The sequence below is a fragment of the Labeo rohita genome, chromosome 21 (assembly GCF_022985175.1).
Source record: "Labeo rohita strain BAU-BD-2019 chromosome 21, IGBB_LRoh.1.0, whole genome shotgun sequence".
Lineage (NCBI taxonomy): Eukaryota > Metazoa > Chordata > Actinopteri > Cypriniformes > Cyprinidae > Labeo > Labeo rohita.
The window spans coordinates 15,479,391-15,500,643 of NC_066889.1; the positions used below are offsets into that span (position 1 = coordinate 15,479,391).

The 21,253-nt window shown below is 36.6% G+C and overlaps 1 protein-coding gene across 9 annotated transcripts in view; it reads left to right on the plus strand.

The window, feature by feature from the left end:
• The first annotated feature begins 8,458 nt into the window (after positions 1 to 8,458).
• Positions 8,459 to 21,253, plus strand: part of ncam1a (neural cell adhesion molecule 1a) — a 297,217-nt gene continuing 284,422 nt past the window's right edge. For 2 of the 9 annotated variants that reach the window (XM_051092302.1, XM_051092301.1), the window contains exon 1: positions 8,461 to 8,717. In XM_051092302.1, the coding sequence (XP_050948259.1) occupies positions 8,666 to 8,717 (52 nt within the window). In that variant the 5' untranslated portion in view covers positions 8,461 to 8,665. Of the gene's footprint in view, positions 8,718 to 21,253 lie in introns of all 9 variants that reach the window. The other 7 variants (XM_051092306.1, XM_051092308.1, XM_051092300.1 and 4 more) reach the window with 6 other exon arrangements.

Sequence of the window (21,253 nt, forward strand, 5' to 3'; positions counted from 1 at the left end):
ACTCAACTAATCACTGCAATTCTCCAGCTGTGATCCTTGGAGAGTCTTTGGCCACTTAAACTCTCCTCCTCACTGTGTATATAGATATAGACACACATCCTCTTCCAGGCAGATTTGTAACATCTTTAGTTTTTGGAACTTCTTGATTATGGCCCTGATGGTGAAAATGGAAATCTATTTTGAAAATCTATTTTGTGAAGCTCAACAGTTTTTTTTTTTCTGTACATCAAAACTATATTCTTACGTTTTACTTCTTATGTTGGATGCTTGCTTTGCCTTTGTGTTCCTCATATTTATAATACTGTGGAACCGGAAGTCATAGCTGGATAATTTCATGCTCCTAGTCACCCTGGTCTGCTAAAAAAAATGTAAATATCAATGGGAATATACTTTACTCATATGAATTTCTAGGGGTGCCAAAAATTGTGGACAACATGCATTGGAGAAAAACGTTTATTTCATAATGTATGTTTCCCCATAATGTGTGTTTTACTTTAATGAAAGGCTAGAATTTTGTGAATTTTTGAATGAAAGATCAAAAAGATAAACAATGCAGATTTATTTTCACAGCCACCTTCGCTCATATTTGAACATTTTTCCTCTTCAAAATTGGATAATGCATAATTGACAAGAGAGAGCATGACTGTAGACACGCAGGTGTGTCTTAATACAAACAGCTCGATCCATACCGAAGTAAAATTATCCCTCTTATCTATCTTAACCTTGACTTGTTCTGGAGAAATGCCTAGCTAAATTGCATAAGACAGAGAAGAGTTAATATTTGATACCACTACAGTGGATTTTAGTCATTTTGAAGAGGTGCATGCATGCAAGCTGTACGGGACCTTGAGCATTTATTTTGTTTTTAGCTGCTGAAACGTTGCTAGTGACTTGCAAGTATAATTATCTTGTCACATGCTGTGTCTTAGGCTAGTGTTTGCTTTTGCAAATATGTGAAAGTAGGTTTTATTTGGTGTGAGCAAAAACAAAATGAGATGATGAACTTGTATGGAATGGGATGTAATGTTATGCATATGGATTTATGAATATGCATATAATAGAAATTAAAATAATTAGGAGAGAGTTGTACAGTTGAGGTCAAAAGTTTGCATCCCCCTTTTAGAATCATTAAAAATGTTAGAATCATGAAAAATAATGGCTGATTTTATTAAAATGACCCGGTTCAAAAGTTTACATCCCCTTGATTCAAAATACTGTGTTGTTACCTGAATGATCCACAGCTGTGTTTTTTTTTTTTTTGTTTTGTTTAGTGATAGTTGTTCATGAGCCCCTTGTTTGTCCTGCACAGTTAAACTGCCCGCTGTTCTTCAGAAAAGTCCTTCAGGTCCCACAAATCTTTTGGTGTTTCAGCATTTTTGTGTATTTGAACTCTTTCCAACAATGACTGTTTGATTTTGAGATCCATGTTCTCACACTGAGGACAACTGAGGGACTCATATGCAACTATTACAGAAGGTTCAAACACTCACTGATGCTTCAGAAGGAAAAACCATTAAGATGCATTAAGAGTAGGGGGTGAAAACTTTTGAACAGAATGGAGCTGTGTACATTTTCTTTATTTTCCATAAATATCTTTTTTTATATAATTTTTTGATTTAGTATTGCCTTTCAGAGGAAGATGCATGTTTCCCAGAAGACAAAATAAGTTAAATTTACCCTGATCTTCAAATTCAAAAAGTTTTCACCCCCGGGTCTTAATGCATCGTGATTCCTTCTGAAGCATCAGTGAGCGTTTGAACCTTCTGTAATAGTTGCATATGAATCCCTCAGTTGTAAACTTTTGAACCGGGTTGTTTTTATAAATTCAACTATTATTTTCTCTTGTGGACTATATGTAAACATCTTTTATGTAAAGTATCTTATTCAGGTCAGAACTAAATAAACAATAACATGCATTTTGTATGATCCCTATTTTTTTTTGTAAACATTAAATAATTAACATTTTTAATAATTCTGAAAGGGGGGTGTAAACTTTTGACCTCAACTGTACTCAGGTTATCTAAGATGCAGATGAGTTTGCTTTATCATCAGAACAGATTTGGAGAAATTAAGCATCACTTGCACACAGATGGATACTCTGCAGTGGATGTGTGCCGTCAGAATGAGAGTCCAAAAAGCTGATAAAAATGTCACCATAATCGATAAGCAATCTTCAAACTCCAGTCCATCAAATAATGTCTTATGAAGCGAAAAGCTGTGTGTTTGGAAGAAGCAAATTCATTATTAAAATTCAATTACTAAAACTTCAAAACATTGCTTCCAGCTAAAACACAAGTCTTCTATCCACAGTATATATACGCACAACGCAAATATGCACAATTCAAGCAACATGTATAAGTGAAAACAGTCCAAAACACATATACATGTGTGTGTATATGTACAGTTTGTATGTGTATGTATTAAAAGTATTCTCAATTCAGTTCTGAATGACTCAAAACCCTACTCCGAGATATATACCCTACTTAATCCATGAAGCTATTTATGTTTTCACTGTCACAAAAATAAAGCTGTGTTTGCTCACTGCCATTTGGCACAGCTGAAGCATATTAACATTAAGCATTTATGATCATATAGGGACTCATGCCACAATGGTTTAGCGCATTATTACATGTGTAATTTTGCAGTTCACAGTAATTAGATGAGCCAGAATATAATGCCTTACCCCCATCTGCTCAACAGCCTGATAACTTTAATGCTTAACTCATTTGTCTATGAGTTGGAACTGAGGTATACATATGCTTTCTAGGACACTAAAATCTGTTACCAGCAACTTTGTGAACAACAGTTACGTTAACAAGGATTTTTAGTGTTTCTGAATAAATTCATTTCCTTTTATTGACATATGAATGAGACTCACAGAGCTCTATAAGCCTGCATGCTTAAAAAATCTTCATTTGCTGTGAGACAGGATATAAGGTTAAACTTTGATTGTGTTCAAGTCTATTTATCTGGTGGAGCGACTGCACTTAAATCTCAAGGCCTTGTTAGCTTTGAGAGACGAGCAGATATTGTGAGAAACAAAAATAGGGTCATCATTCATTACCAGCCCCTCAGTAGCTCTCATCCTGAAACGTCCCCTGCAGGCTGTGCCTTCAAACTCCACGCGTCTTGTTTATTGAAAAAGGGACAAGTTTGAAACGACAAACAGAGGGGAACAAATAGGATCTCAGTGAAGCGCAGAGATTAATCTTTACATCTGTGTTAGAGCACAAAATAAATTGAGCAATGACTTGACGGAGGGGAACACAAGGAAGTGCATCTGTCAGTCATCAGTCCTGCATACAGTGGAATCAGTTTCAGGATTAAATGTGCTATTAAGAGTTATCGTGAATACCCAGGCGGCTTCATTGCCTGTCTTTACGCTGTCTATTAGCTATAAATAAACGTGGTGTATATAGTTCATGGTCTCTTGTAGTCATTGTGCTTAATGAGATTTTCCATGGGTAGTGGTTTGTGAAATGTCACACAATAAGGAATAAGACACGTACATGTACAGGGTGAACATACTGTTGTTGTTTTTTTTTCAGGATGCATTTAAAATAAGTTTAATAAAGTAAAATCAATGAAAGGAGTAACTTTGAGATCAAGTGACATTGTTATTAAACTGGACTGAATTTGAATCTGTCTGCTTCTTTGTCAATTTAATGTATCCATCCATCCATTCTTCCATGCCTCTATCTCTCTCTTTATGTATCAGTCTGCCTGTCCATCCATCCATCTTTCTATATATCTGTCTATCCATCTATTGATCTTTGATCTGTCTGTCCCTCCATCCATCCCTCCATTGATCATTCTGTATACCTATCCACCCATCCATTCCTCTTTTTATCTGTCCAGCTATTCATCATATCAATCTATCGATCAATCATATATACATGCATGTCTCTTTTCTTTATATCTATCACTCTGTCTAGCCATCCATCCATCCATTCATTCATCCGTCCTGTCAATCTATCGATTGATCCATTCACCCATCCGTCTCTTTCCATATATTTATCGCTATATCTAGCTATCCATCCATCCATCCATCCATCCTAAATGATCTTTCATCTGTCCATCCCTTTATCCACCCATCCCTCTTTTTATCTGTCCATCCATTCATCATATCAATCAATCAATCGATTCATCCATCCATGTCTCTTTCCATATATCTGTCCACCACTCCATCTAGCTATATATCCATCCATCCATCCATTAATATTGAATCATATCAATCTATCGATCAATCCATTCTTCCATCCATCTCTTTCTATATATCTATCGTTCTATCTAGCTATCATCAATCCATCCATCCATCCATTCATCCATCAATTTTTTATCCATCCATCCATTCACCCGTCCATGTCTCTTTCCTTATATCTATAGTTATATCTAGCTATCTATCTATCCATAATGATCTTTGATCTGTCAATCCATTTATCCATCCATCTATCCATCTATCTATCTATCTATCTATCTATCTATCTATCTATCTATCTATCTATCTATCTATCTATCTATCTATCTATCTATCTATCTATCTATCTATCTATCTATCTATCCATTCATCACATCAATCTATCAATCAATCCATTCATCCATCCATGTCTCTTTCCATATATCTGTCTGTTGCTCTATCTGGCCATCCATCCATTCATTCACCCATCCAGGTCCTTTTCCATATATCTATAGCTATATCTAGCTATCCATCCATCCATCCATCCATAATTATCTCTGATCTGTCCATCCATCTGTCTATCCATTCATCCATCCATCCATCCATCCATCCATCCGTCTCTTTCTATATATCTGTCGTTCTAGCTATCATCCATCCATCCATTCATCCTTTCCTTTTTATCCATCCATCCGTCCATCCATCCATCCATCCATCCATCATATCAATCTATCGATCGATCCATTCACCCATCCGTCTCTTTCCATATATTTATCGCTATATCTAGCTATCCATCCATCCATCCATCCATCCATCCTAAATGATCTTTAATCTGTCCATCCCTTTATCCACCCACCCCTCTTTTTATCTGTCCATCCATTCATCATATCAATCAATCAATCGATTCATCCATCCATGTCTCTTTCCATATATCTGTCCATCGCTCTATCTAGCTATATATCCATCCATCCATTAATATCGAATCATATCAATCTATCGATCAATCCATTCTTCCATCCAACTCTTTCTATATATCTATCGTTCTATCTAGCTATCATCAATCCATCCGTCCATCCATTCATCCATCAATTTTTTATCCATCCATCCATTCACCCGTCCATGTCTCTTTCCTTATATCTATAGTTATATCTAGCTATCTATCCATAATGATCTTTGATCTGTCAATCCATTTATCCATCTATCCATCTATCTATCTATCTATCTATCTATCTATCTATCTATCTATCTATCTATCTATCCATCCATCCATCCATCCCTCTTTTTATCTGTCCATCCATTCATCACATCAATCTATCAATCAATCCATTCATCCATCCATGTCTCTTTCCATATATCTGTCTGTTGCTCTATATGACCATACATCCATTCATTCACCCATCCAGGTCTTTTTCCATATATCTATAGCTATATCTAGCTATCCATCCATCCATCCATAATTATCTCTGATCTGTCCATCCATCTGTCTATCCATTCATCCATCCATCCATCCATCTCTTTCTATATATCTGTCATTCTAGCTATCATCCATCCATCCATTCATCCTTTCCTTTTTATCCATCCATTCATCCATCATATCAATCTATCGATCGAGCCATTCACCCATCCATGTCTCTTTCCATATATCTGTCTATTGCTCTATCTAGCTATCCATTCATCCATCTGTCTCTTTCTATACAGTATATCTATAATTCTATCAAGCTATCATCCATTCATCCATTCCTTTTTTTTAATCCATCCATCCATCCATCCATCCATCCATCCATCCATCATATCAATCTACTGATGGATCCATTCATCCATCCATGTTTCTATAGCTATATCTAGCTATCCATCCATCCATAATGATCTTTGATCTGTCCATCCATCCATCCATCCCTTTTTTATCTGTCCATCCATTCATCATATCAGTCTATCAATCCATTCATCTGTCCATGTCTCTTTCCATGTCTATCGCTCTATCTAGCTATCCATCCATCCATCCATCCATCAGTTTTTATTTATCTGTTTGTCCATCTATTGATTTGTCTGTCCATCCATCAGTCCCTCTTTTTATTTGTCTATTCATCAATCATCTATCCATCTATGCCTCTTTTTAATCTGTCCATTCATCCATCATATCATTCAATCGATCAATCCATCCATCCATAAATATATCATCCCTCTTTTTATCTGTACATCCATCCATCATATATCTATCTATCCATCTATGCCTCTTTTTATCTGTACATCCATCCATCATATCAATCTATCTATCCATCCATGCCTCTTTTTATCTGTACATCCATCCATCATATCAATCTATCGACTGATGCATCCATCCATCCATCCTTCCCTCTTTTTATCTGTTCATCCATCATATTATTCAATTGATCAATCCATTCATCCATCCATGTCTCTTTCCATATATCAATCTATCCCTCTATCTAGCCATCCATTCATCTTTCTAGATCTGTCTATCCATCTATTGATCTGTCTGTCCAACCATCATATCAATCTATCAATTAATTGATTGAAATGTATTGCTCTGCCCATCTTTTCATCCGTCCATCCATCTATCCATGTATCCATGCATGCTTCTTTCCATATGTCTATCTAGCTATCAGTCCATCTGATTATCTGTCGATGCTGATTTGGTGCTCAAAAAATATTTCTCATTATTATGAATGTCAGCATTTTTTATAAAAACCTTAAATGTAAATCCTTAAAGGTTCATCCCATAGACATACTGTGGAAATGATTATTCCCTGTCATTTATGCATATAGAGCTGTACACATAACACTGAAATACACAGCATGTTTATTTTCTTGATACTGCCCTTAATAAGACATTCTAAAGTTTAAAGCGTAAACAAACATTTCCACTGAAGAGCTGCGAAGCATTGCTGCCATTTCCTCCACGTCACTCCCTATGATGAAAGAGGCTAACTATGTCTGCATTTTTCTCTTTTCTTCAGCATTCAGAGGGGCAGTTTAAGTACTCTATCCTTAAATGGCTCATCCCGTAGTGTATGTCAATCAGCCATAGAAGTGTATGAAAAAATTTGCAATGCTTTCACCTCACCGGGTGAAGTTCTGATTGAAAACGGAGATGGAGGAGCTCTCCTCTCTCTAACCTCTGACAGTTCATGGAATGCAGTTTCACACCCGGCTACAAATTACTTAGATAAGTCTTAAAGCAATGCTCTCCTCATGCAACTCCTGTCTTATCTAGGAAATTATTGTTATTGACCTTTTCACGGGACAAGACCAAGACATTGGTAAATCACACGCCATCTATCTTCCCTTTTACCTCCATCAAAAAGCATCTGAAGCCAGTAAGTACAGAGTCTTCTCACGTATTCTAAAAACAAAGTAAAACAAAACAATGTAATTTGAAATTAACATTTAATTCAAATTAAAATAAGCATTTATTTAAAATTAGTGAAATGAAATTAAGCAATAAAATAAAAATTTAATTAATTGTTTAAATAATTTACTGTTCATTTGTTTAGCGTTCCTCTGCCAGGCTCAGACCCACTCATAAGTAGAACTGGTATATTTGTAGCAACAGTCAACAATACATCGTATAGGTTTTTCTTTTATGGCAAAAATCATTAGGATATTAAGTAAAGTTTATGTTCCATAAAGATATTTTGTAAATTTCCTACCGTAGATATATCAAAACTTAATTTTTGATTGCTAAGAACTTCATTTGGACAACTTTAAAGGTGATTTTCTCAATATTTAATTTTTTTTGCACCCCCAGAATCCAGATTTTCAAATAGTTGTATCTCAACCAAATACTGTCCCATCATAACAAACCAAACATCAATGGAAAACTCTCAATATCACTTTCAATGCACTATTTTATGCTACTAAAGAATTTGTAGCATTCCCAAGAAAAACAAAAATGCAGTAAGCTAAATTAAATCCATTTTAATAGAGCGAAACAGGTTGCATTCTATTCGTTTGACCTGTTTTTCTTCTTGCAGTTGCTTGAGGACATGCAATATAGGTGAAAGAACTGTGATTAAAATAGTACTGCGACGCAGCACACATCCGCTTTACACTCATATAATGAACTTGGTGAGGGGAAACAAAACCTGCATTTGAATACCGGTAACCGTTGTCGAGTTTATAAGAATTCCTAATCCGAATAACCCCGGCAGTCCATGACGAGATTTTCCGAGCGCACCATCTGCTGTTTGTGATTTGCAGCCGCACCAGACTGAATAAAGTGCGCGCACTAGTTTATGCCCGCGTATCCAGCGCGCTGCACATACACTCGCGCTGGCGGATGAATGTTGCGCGTGCTGCGGCTCTTGTCACTCATTCGCTGTGCTGCTCGGAGCGCATTCTGTGTCAACGGCTGTGGACCAATTCATGATATCACAGCAACCTGAAACAGGGACAAAGCATCGTAGTCATTTAGATAATAACTGAACCAACTCTACCTATTCTACACGGAGCATACCTTTGGAAGACATTGCAATGCTTCAGATACGGGATCTCATTTGGACATTGCTTTTCTTTGGTTATGCAGGTAAGATGCACTTGTATCAGTTGCACTGTATCCTTTCGCATCCTTGTTTGTCCTGGTGCGTTGTCTCCACAGCACAGAAGCAGTTACGGCGTGCGTGAGGATGAGGATGCGAGGTAGTTCGACCGGGTTCATTCAGTGATACAGCTTTGCAAACTGCCTCGGTTTATATCTATATAAAACAAACTCTGTTATTTTCATCCCAACCAGTTAGGTGGGATATAGAGTCTCGCATCCCTGTGTAAAAACAACCCGTACTTTCAAGAGTGATTCACTACATTTTAAGAGCGCGAAATCGCGTTGTTTATGGTTGTGTGGACATTACTGCGCATTGGCTCCTTTGAGATTTGTGTTGGGAGACAGGAAAAACAACCATCTGGTGTGTTGTGTAAACATATCGCCAGCTAAGCCGTCAAAATAACCAGCCAAAGTTTATTGTGTGGTGTTTTTAATGTGTGTGTTTTCATCCGTGTGTTCACATTCGGGATGGTGCTGAGGCGCAGCTGAGAGCGCTCGTATTGAGCGTCTGTCTGGAACATCTCTGCATTACCCTTGAATTAGTTTATCCCCGTGACTGTTTGAGTAATAGTTCATCATCTATTCATCTTTATGTTATTTCGAACCGCTATGACTCAGTTTTTCAAAGAAGGAAATGTTTTCTGACAGACTCTATTAGACTCAGTCACCATTCACTCTCATTGTATGGAAGAGATGCTGTGTAAGTGAACGGTGACTAAGGTTGGCTGTCTCTAACCTTTTGCGTCTCCTTTTGTGTCCCACTGAAGAAAGCAAGTAAGTAAACGCGTTTAGAACAGCATGAGTGTGAGTAAATACCTGAATTGTCTCTTTAAAGACTTAAGTTACACTTCTCATGCATGTATAATGGATATTCAGGCTGTTTATAGGGAGACCAGGCTGCCAATTAGGAAAGTAAGCGAAAGTGTGATTTATGAGCGCGATGCGTAAATAAGAATGATAAATGGAAGCGTTCCAAAAATGTTTCTTGTGATTATTCGGGAAATGATTCGAATGCATGGATGATCATTTCCAGCCAATCAGTGAGTAAGGCTTGGGCGGGAATGAATTATATTCTGTCATCCCCCTCCCCCTCCCCTCCCCTCCACCCCCCACCTCTCTTTCTCATGGCAAAACAGAAGCTTTACATTGCCAAAGCATTATAGTGCATATATATTTGCACACGTGTATACAGCATTTAAAAATGCCTAGGATAAAAAAGAACTTCATAATTAGTAAAGTAGTCATTTATCTTATAATATTTACCCAGATGTTAATATTTTTTTTTTTTTTTAATAAAATCACCAGTACATACACAACTCCATATTCAGACAAATATGTATATAATACCAGTCAAAAGTTTTTGAACAGCTTTTTGATGTTTTTTTGCTCACCAAGCCTGCATTTATTTGATCCAAAATACAGCAAAAGCAGTAATATTGTGAAATATTTTTATTATTTAAAATAACTGCTTTCTATTTGAATATATTTTAAAATGTAATTTATTTCTGTGATCAAAGCTACATTTTCAGAATGATTGCTTCAGTCTTCAGTGTCATAGGATCCTTTAGAAATCATTCTAATTTGCTGTTCAAGAAACATTTATTATTATTATCAATATTTAAAACAGTCGAGTACATTTTTTTTCAGGATTCTTTGATCTAAAGATCAGCATTTATCTGAAATTAAAAACATTATGCACTATACTATTCAAAAGCTTGAAGTCAGTAATTTTGTTTAGGGAAGAAATGATAAAAATAAATACTTTTATTTAGCAAGGATACTTTAAATTGATCAAAAGTGATGATAAAACATTTATGTTACAAATCTATTTCAGATAAATGCTGTTTTTCTGAACTTTCTATTCAAGGAAACCTAAAAAAAATTCTACTCAGCTGAGCATAATGTTTTTTGAGCAGAAAATCAGAATATTAGAATGATTTCTGAAGGATCATGTGACACTGAATATGGAGTAATAATGCTAAAAATCCAGCTTTAAAATCACAGGAGTAAATTAGACTTTAAAATATATTTAAATAGAAAATAGCTATTTTAAATAGTAAAAATACTTCACAGTTTACTGTTTTTGCCATACTTCGGATCAAACAAATGCAGGCTTGGTGAGCAGAAAAAACAGTACAAATCTTTGTTCAAAAATCTTTGACTGGTAGTGTATACACAGTATTTAAACATGTCTTATATAAAAACAAAATAATAATTCAAATAGCATTCATCTTATAATATTGACTCAGATGTTAATAGGTTTTTTAATGAGACCACCAAATAGTACAGTGGTTTAAAAAATATGTAATACAGATAAATATGTTTGTGAGTGTTTATGTGTTCCGTATGCACATTATGGCTATATACTAGACTCTAGTTGTATATTATATTTACCCTTGGTATAATGAGTTGTGTTATAGGGTGATAGCCGTTAGTGGTTATAATCTGTATGCATGATGCAGAGGGATGATGTTATTTTCCAGTCGGTGGTCCTGTCCCACTGGCTGCCCTTTTGTCGTGGCAGGACTTCACAAGCCTCGCAGCTGGTTTGAGCAGGTTTGAGGTTCCTCCTAGCAGGTGTGGGAGTTTGTCCTGGTGTGTTTGGCAGGTTATAGAAGGTGTCCTTAATGTGCGTGTAATTAGGGCAGGATGTTAAAAAGTGCAGCCTGTACATGTGTCCTATTTAAAGAATGATGGAGTTTGTGAATTTATCATTAATCAATGTCAGTACAGTTACTGTTCAAAGAAACCTTTGGAAGTTCCTCTTATCTAATATGTCTAGCTGTCTAGAGGTGGTTTCAGTTTCTCACCCGACAATCAGCACAGTGTGTGTGTAACAGAGAAAGTTCATAAAGTACATCTATTTGAAAGATGAGTGAAGTCTTGAAATAATATTAACAGTTTTAAAGCATGTGCTGGTTTAAACATTGCTTTTGAGGTGTAACGGTACAGAACACCTGCATCTGTCATTCCCTTTTTGCTCCCTCACTGCCACTCCTTATCTCTATATATCACTAAAGTGACTGTTATAGTGTTGAGGCACAAACTGCTGTATGGTGCTGACATGTTGATGTTGACAGAGAGCTGTTTGCGTGTCATGAATACAAATACCCATATCCCCACATCACAAATAACTGCTTTTCTTCAGGCTGTGCTTCAGTGTATTAAAAGTGCAAAGAGCAAAATAGGGGGTCTTAAACATGAAGACGTTTAAAGAGAAATAAAAGAGGTTTAGGGGGCTTTAAATACAGTACATGTCCGTGACCTCAAGAGGAGAGTGAAGCAGTAGATTAGTTAACACTTGAAGGAAAATAAAGAAACAATCGCAAGATGGTGAACATCTGGAAGTCCTCCGTCTGTGGCAAGTTCAAAGCGAAATGAAAGTACTGGGAGAGAGAAACATTTGGCACTTTTCTCTGCAGGCATTCATTCATATTGCAGGTGCAGCTTACTGTTTTAGCATTATTTGTGTTTTTGTGAGTGTTTAAAGATAATGCCATGCAAGTTCAGCACTCAACTTTTTAAAAATGATTTATTTATTAATTTCTGGTTCACAGACAGACTAATTAAATCAGCTGATTTAGACTCAAGGACGTGTCTTTATGGCACATAAATGAATGACAAGCTCTTTATATTTTTTTACATTTCCCAGAGAATGCATGCCTGCTGAATAATTATGCGTTATAATAAAATGAATTTATCACTACTCTTAAAAGTATCATTAAATTTGACCAGATATTTTATCTCTGCTGTCAAAGGGTCCACCTCTGAACTTCTCATCTCCAAGTCTTTCTGTATGGTCATTATAGAGTGAATTTTCGAACAGTATTGCTTTACTAAGACTGATGCCAATGAAAACATAAACGTCAGATCAGGGCTGAAAGGAATAGTGATCTGGTAGAAAGATTTGCCCCCATGCTGTAGGATCGCTGGATGTTTCACCAGATAAAAACATTTTAATGCTTTCATGCTGTACTGTTCACACCGTGACTCCGTCTTGTAAAAATGTATTAATTTTATTTTGCGCAAGCTGACTGAAATCCAATCGTCCCAAATGTTCTCCAGTTGTTTTCCATTTTGTGCTGTTTGATAAAGATGGGCCGTCTATGCATATTAATCACTCTCTGAAAAGGGGGCTCAGACTGATTTGCATTGTGTAAGCTCCGAAGGCGTCCTGTAGAGTGTTGGAGGGAAAAAAAAAGGAGGGAAATGGGTTTGGTTTTGTCATGCTGAAAAGCCACCCCCTGATCCCTGCAACCCATCTCTGAAAGGATTTCTCCTAATTCAAGTAGAAGGGCCTCCTGAAGTCGCAAGCCGAGAGGCAACTTCGAGAAGTGTAAACATTGTCTTACGCCCCCCACATTTAAACACAACTCTCTGCCTCTCTTTCTCTTTGCTTTGCTGTCCCATGAAAAGTTCAAATGTGTGAATTGTAAAAATATGAGTGTTTTTAGACAACTTACAAAGCTTTACCCGTCTGCTACCGCTTAGACAAATACGTGCAGCATTGGTTGAGTCAAGTGCATTTACATGCATGGTTATAATCAAGGTCTTTGCATTGTTGAAGCATTAAGTACAGAGCTAAAATGCCCAGAACTGAATGTATGAGCAAAGATGACAGATTTCAAATCACATACTTCCAGGGGAGCCCGTGCTAGCCGAGAAACTGCCTTTGAGATGAATGGGAACACTAATGTATGGCTTTCTCCGAGTATTATAGACCTCCTCTGGCTCAAACAAACATATTGCAGTTCCCTTTGGTGTCTCCGGGGGCGCAGAAATTACACCCTTCACCTTTAAGGTGCAGCTTGAAAGTCCCTTAATCCCATTGAATGACTCATCTGTTATGTTGTAATGCTTAGCAATGGTTGTGACACCATCTAGCAGTTACTAGATCATAATACAGAATGCTGTGTTTGAATGTATCACTTTGGTTCCTCTGCGTCATGAGTTATTTTTGATATTTGTAATATAATAATGCATTTCGCTGAATGTCTAGCTATTCTGTAGGCTTTTGTGATGGTAATAACATTCAGATGCTGCAGTCCAGATATTCAACTTTATTGTACCCCGCTTCAAGGAATTTGGAGTAGATTTCCGGTTAAAACCACCAAAAACAAAGTCTGTGCATACTTGGAGTTCCTTACCACACTGTGTTCAAACAAGAGCAGCCCATAGCGCTTTCACAAGGTTACTGTTTCCCTCCGTTCGCGGCAAGCGGAATAATTATAGGACTATTTTCACAGCTTTATCCATTCAGAGCCAGCCATTTTAGTGAATGTCACGATGAAATGAGATAAAAGTGTTGTGCTAATTTTGTCATGCCAAATGACTGCCAAAAGCAGTTTCAAAAGGTAATATGTGATGGCGACCTGTCTTAGTCGGCTGATTTAAGCAGTTAGCAGCTCAAAATATTACCTGATTGTTGCATAATAGCTTGTATGTGATCATATTACATTTTAGCAGTTCCTTTTGCCAGAACCGTTGTCATATGGTAGCTAATATTGTGTAATTATGATGCAGAAGGAAACGAACGCGCTGCTACCACGGTGTGGTGAGATGTAATACTGTATAGCATATTGAAATTAGATCAGAGCCTTGACATTAAATTAAATTTAATTGTATTTTATGTTCTGTCACTTTTTAGTCCTCTGTATACTCTCTTTTAAATGTTTGTGGTCTGTAAGTTTCTCTTTTTTGAAAGAATTTAATGCTTTTTTTGGGAAGGACACATTAAATTGAAAGAATCATGAAAAATAATAATAAAAAAATCTTGTTTTTCTGATCTTTGATCATAAGAAATATTTCTTGCGAACCATATAAGCAAATTAGACATATTTCTGAATGATTATATGTCACTGAACACTGGAGAAATAGCTGCTGAAAATAAATTTCAAAATATATTTAATCTGTAAAGACTCCACGTTTATTTGTGTGCACTCACAGTAACAACAAAATATTGCGCTTTTGTAAAGTAATGAAACCAATCAGGATGCGCTTTCTGCTGTCTTGAAACTCTGTGTATACTGCTTACAGACATGAAAAATATATCTATAGAGAGTGAAATGTCTACTTTCAGATGAACCAGTTCAAAAAGAAAACATTATGTAGTCTGTATGAAACATGCATACAGGCACATCACTACTGCATAGATGACGAGTCAGTGTTACCGACTTCATCTCTTAAACCGAAAAACAAAGAAAGCTCGCGTTTATCAATAAATTATTATTAAGTTAATACAGTCTCCTTGCTATTTCCCAGACACATTCATAATTATTATATCTGCCAGTATTGAATGCGTGAGCAAAGATGACAGATTTCTAATCACATACTTCCTGGGGAGCCTGTGTTAGCTGAAAATCTGAACACTGGAAAAATGGCTGCTGAAAATTCAGCTTTACCATCATAGGGGAAAAAAAAAAATCTAAATATATTTGAATGGAACACAGTTTTTTAAAATTGTAATAATATTTAGGGCTGCCCCCTAATAGTTGGCTAACTGATAATTGACAAGAAGAGGCTTGGTCAGCCAAAATTGTATTAGTCGATTAGTCGCAGAAAAAAAACCCACAGGAAGTGGCAAAGTCACGCAGATCGTTAGCGGCTGGCCTGTGTGGTAATTTAGTATATCGGGCAGGACATCCAAACACTCACCTATCATTCATCGACCTTTAATATGGTTTTTTATGTGAAAGATGTATGTTGTAGCAACTTTACATGGCTGTTCATTCTAATGTTAACCTAGAAAAAAAGTAAGCTATGGAAGTGTCTGTGCAGAGTGTGGAAGTTGAATAGTAGCACGCTTACTACATGACAGTGCAGACACTTGCCCTTAAAATACTCCGTCATTTTTGGTTCTTTTTTATTGTGATAGGACAGATAATTAGCTGACAGGAAGCGAAGTGGGAGAGAAGGAAGGGGGCGGGATCGGGAAAGGTCTTCTATCCAGGATTCGAACTCGGGACGCCCGAAGCGCAAAGGCACTGTATGTCAGTGCTGCCCACATGGCTATCGGCGCTAGAGTAATAAATTTTTTGAATCTGTAAAGACTCTTTGTTTATTTGTGTGCACTCACAATAACAACAAAACGTTGTGTTTTTGTAAAATAAAGAAAGCAAGCAGAATGCACTTTTTGCCATCTTGGTCTCTGTGAACTTAAGCGAAACTTCGAAATTCTCTGTATACTGCTCACAGACATGAAAAATATATCTAGAGAGTGAAATGTTTACTTTCAGATGAACCAATTCAAATGGAAAACAAATATTCTCACATTATGTAATCCGTATGAAACATATGATGCATACACTACTGCGGAGGTGACGAGTCAGTGTCGCTGACTTCATCTCTTAAACCGAAAACAAAGAGAGCGCTAGTTTATCAATAAATTATGTTTCCCAGACAAATTCATTATTATTATATCTGTCGGTGCACCGTGGCAAGCTTTTTTTGTGCGCTCGAGCACTTTTTAGGCTATGTAGGCAATTAAAGGTTAATTAGTATGAATTATATAGTTTATTAATAAACGTGCGACTAATAGTCGACTATTGCTTGAAATTAATGACTACTAGTTGACCAGAAAAATCTTTAGTACTCTTTTTACTGTAACACAATTTAAAAAAGCTTGTTTTTGATGCTAGACCAGCCAGTGGGTATACACAGTCATGAGTGCAAGTTTGGGAATGCTGCCTGTTTCTACTGGAGCTTCTAACGGCAGCTGCAGTGACACGATGATTTTACTATTCAACGATTGGATCTTTCATTTAGAAGGCGCGGCTTATTCGCCATATTGGGCGCTGCAGCTTATCCCATTCGTTCTCCCATTCATGTAATAGGAGTGCACAGTCTTTCTATATATAAAGTCTTTGCTATAACTTCAAAATATTCAAGTGAGCTCTAGGATTCTTGCATTTGGGAGCTACAACTGAATGTTCTTTTCCGGTCTGACTGGAAAAGATGTTTCTAAATCACAACATTTAACCGATGTTAATAATGGAACACTTGCCTGTGGAAGACCCATAGTCGTTATAGATGGAGCCTGTGAGTTCATGTTCAAAAAGAACATTCTGGAATTCCTGCAAGTGCTGGCCTAAATTTGAAGAATAATAACCTGAGAAGAGACAAAAGAGTGAATGCAAAGGGGGTTGGCGGGCTCAAGTACAAGAGCAAATACAAAGACAAGAGCTTTGAATGAAAAGCATGGCTTGAAGTCCAAAAAAAGCAGTGCGATGTGAATATTTTTAGCACGATTCTGTTTTAATTTTCATTTGAGATCCAAAAATATCTTTCAGCAGTCTATCTCAGTGTTTCCTGTCTGGTTGAGTGGTTTTAGCTTGGACAAGACTGCTTGTATGTCTCCCATTGCTTATCAAATGCAGTATTACATCTGATTCTGCCACAGGCGTGCTGATGTAATCAGATCAGACAAACCTGATTCTAATTTAAACAGCAGAGATTTCACAGCCTTCAGGCATGTGTTTTACTCATTGCAAATGTGGACGGCAACGTAGTATTGCTGCAGCCGCTCTCATTACTGACAGCTATGAACTACACACGTGCATCTTTTCTTTTAGCCATTGACACTATGATGTCTCCTGGACATTTTGCAGTGTAGTATCTTATTTCAAGCACACATAGTTACTGCCAAGATGCTTTTTTGAGAGTTGTGGTCAGTGCATTGGCAATCCGTAGCATTGTTTTCTCAAATTTTCTCGAGAGGGTACAAATCTGCGTTTTTCAGCTCTGTGTGTTTTGAGTGAATTCTCAAAGCTTTTTATTTTCATGCTTGTATTTATGAATCTGTTCCTGGGTTGAAAATGTTGTAGTACATGGCCTTGACATTTGATTTGCCACTTGTGTGAAATCGTAGAAGGAGACTCGGGGCATTCAGAGCACTTCCAGTGTACGGTAATTTATTTCCCGCCAACACAAAACCATATGGCTGTTGACATAATCAATTGCTCCCATAGTAGGCAATTCGGTTGAATATGGAGAGTCTGATGTCGCCACTGTGATTGCCTCCTCACCTTTGATTGCTTTTCCTGTGCTTTCGTTGTTCTCGGCATTCGTCTTTCCTTTCGCCTGAATCACAGCCAGACCAAAGTGTTTCTGCCTCAACACAATTGTTAGGGAAACTGCTTCGAAACTACAGCCGGCCAAGCTGTGAGCACATACACATTATTTTAAACACAACTACAGTACCTATTTATGATTTAATGTAGCTGCATTATGGTTTTCTGCTCAAGGACTCTTAATATGCTGTTCATTTATTAAACCAGCTTTAGTCTGAATGAATCCACGAATAAGATGTGGCATGAGTAATATAGGAGCGTTGAGAAGAGCATGTTTGTTTATTGACTGTATTTGCTTGCTATATAGCAGCGTGACATATTGGCAAATATAGCTTGTTACTGGCAAAACTGAACTGTTGTTACATGAAAAATGTAGTTGCTTTACTGCATCCCATCAATGTAAAATGCATAGGTTAGTGAAAGAAGCAACCTAACAGCATTGCTGATTTTGAAATATGGTCGATAGGTTTGTTTCTTTGCTTACAGGACCACTGAGGTGATGGTCTTGATGCGTGCTGCCGAACATTCATAATATTTGCCGTATTAATCTTGGCCCTGGGCTAAAAACAAGCGGGGTGTTTTATTCGTCCATCCCTTCATCTATCTTCTTGTTTTGATAGGATGCAGGGCCGAGGCCTGCTGGGAGACTAACTCCCATAAAAGTCGCTGTCTTTTCCTAGGAGTTTAGAGGTTTTAGGTGATAAAGAACAAAAATAGTCTTCTCTTCTTTTGACGAGGCAGCACGGCAGCGTTCTGAGCAACAAAGGTTGAGGATTTAGACAAAAAAAACGAGTGTCTGCTCTCTCGACACAGTCGTTTTTCTCACTCCTCTTGATCATGGATGTATGAAATTACTTTCGCTGTGTATGGAAACATTATTGTGGATTATGTATTCTTAAAAGATGTTTTCATAACCAGGGTTTTCATTCCTGCATGCATCCTGTGGGTTACAGTAGCTGAAGGGGCATCTGTTAGATCACTGGCGCAAACCCCTGGGTTTGAACATCTGTTTAGGTTTTAAGAACAAAGGAAAGAGAAGCTAGAGATAACCCATGTATGTTCTCGGTTCTGGCAGAAATGCGTACCTCTTTTGAGAAGCCAGCTTCTCAAGGATCTTGGAAGTTTTCTGGCATTTTAGTTTTTTAAAAGAGATAGAGGATGAACTTTCACTCAAAAGATTCTGTCATCATTTACTCCCTCTTGTCATTCCAAACCTCAATGACTTTCTTTCTTCTGTGGAACACAAAAGATGAGATTCTGAAGATTGTGGGTAAACAAACTGTTCTGGTGATCATTGTCTTTCATTGTATGGTGAAAAAAAAACAAAAACAAAAAAGTAGTCTTTTATTTTCCACAGAAGAAGGAAAGTATAGTTTTAGAATGACACAAGAACTTGAACGTTGTGTATTACCTGTAAATAAAAAAAGAGAGATTTTATTTTATTTTATTTGATTTGATTTATGCTTACATACTATGGAATATACTGAATAAATTGAATATAGAACAAAACAAATTGAATAAAGAAAAAAAGTGACTTTTTAATAAAAAAAATAAATAAATAAAAAAATAAAAATATTGTGCCTTTTTATCTCACAATTCAACTTTTTACAATTGTTTTTTTTCTCAGATTTGCATGCTATAAACTCGCAATTGCGAGTCATGAAGTCAGAATTGCGAGATATAAAGAACTGCGACTTTTTCTCAGAATTGAGTTTATATCTCACAATAATTTATAACACAGTTGCGAATTATTAAGTCAGAATTAGACATTATTACTCACAATTGCGAGTTTATATGTCACAATTCTGAAGTGAAAGAATTTTAACTATTGTAAGTTTACATTACCAAATTCTGAGAAAAAAAAAGTCAGAATTGAGTTTATCTTGCAATTTTAACTTTATAATTTGCAATTGCGAGTTTATATCACACAATTCTGAAAAAAACATTCATAATTGTGAGTTTTTATCTCGCAAATTCAGACTTTATTTCTCTCAGTTGTGAGTTTATATCACACAATTCTGAGAAAAAATGTCATAATTGTCAATTTGTATCATGCAATTCTGAGAAAAAAGTTAGAATTGTGAGTTTATATTATGCAATTCTAACTTAATACATCGCAATTGCGATTTTATATTACAGTTATGAGAAAAAAAGTCAGAATTGTACATTTGTACTACACAATTCAGAGAAAAAAGTTAGAATTGTAAGTTTATATTATAAAGTTCTAACTTTATAAATCGCAAGTGCAAGTTTATATGACAGTTATGAGAAAAAATGTCAGAATTGTGAATTTGTATCACTCATAAAGTTCATACACTTCATAAAGTTCATACACTTCTCAGCTGGGTTGCTAGATAGCAGTACTCACCTATTAATCTCATTGGCCAAAATCCTTCTTTGTGTCATTAGTATTAATCATATTAATCATACTATATTAATCAATACCTTCTCATTGGCTGAGATTTTGTGTTGCAATAGTTTCAGCATGGATATGTGAATAAATGTTGTTAAGAAAGAGTAAGCACTGATTCATAGTAAAGATTAATCATTACAAAAAGAAGCACTTTTATATATGACTAATCTGTATATTATATATCAATCTAGACTCATGTATTATTTATTTTGAATAGGCCAAAGGCAAAAACATATGACATGTCCTCTAACCATTCCTGACATTTAAAATCGTATTTTTCTACTTTGCTTTTCACATTTCAGCCTGAAATGTCAGATGTCAACAGGTCCTTGCTCTTACTTTAGGACTAGCGTGATATTTCTGAAATAGACCACTTGAAAAACTACTTTCCAGCCATAAAAGACGTGTGCTATCTTAGCTTAGCCAGCACGGAAGGCAGGTGGTCTTCGGCAGTATTGAGCTGATTATTTTTAAACTAGGTCCAGGTGGGGAAAATCTATGACGATTGAAAACCATTTAGTGGAACATCAATGGATGTGCAGCAGATTGCTGTAAAGGCTGAAGGAGGTGATTGTTGATCTTTGTAGCCAGGAGGCCTCCTCATTTGTTTGTCTGTCTTTGACCGGGACAGATGGTGTGGAGTGGCTGCGATGTAGAGCCGTGTCAGTAGAGTAACAACTGCGAGTTTAGTGTTGTTCACCTCATCTCTGAAGCACGCTGTTGAGAGGAAAGCACAGAGCAACATTCGTTTTAACCTTCCTGTGGTGCATAAATGAGGGCGTCACACAGGTGCTCGGGTCTAAAATGTATCGCCCATTCAAATTTCTGCACTTTCACACCTGGTGTATCAGCATAAAGCATACAGACAGAATTAGAAAGGAGTAGTTCACCCAAACATAAATATTCTGTCATCATTCATTAACCAAAGTGTTGCGTTTTTTCCCTCTTTTTCTTTTTTGGTGGAATTGAGAAGGAACAACATGAGTGTTCATTCATTCGTTCATTCATTCATTCATGAATATTCTGTCATTACTTACCCA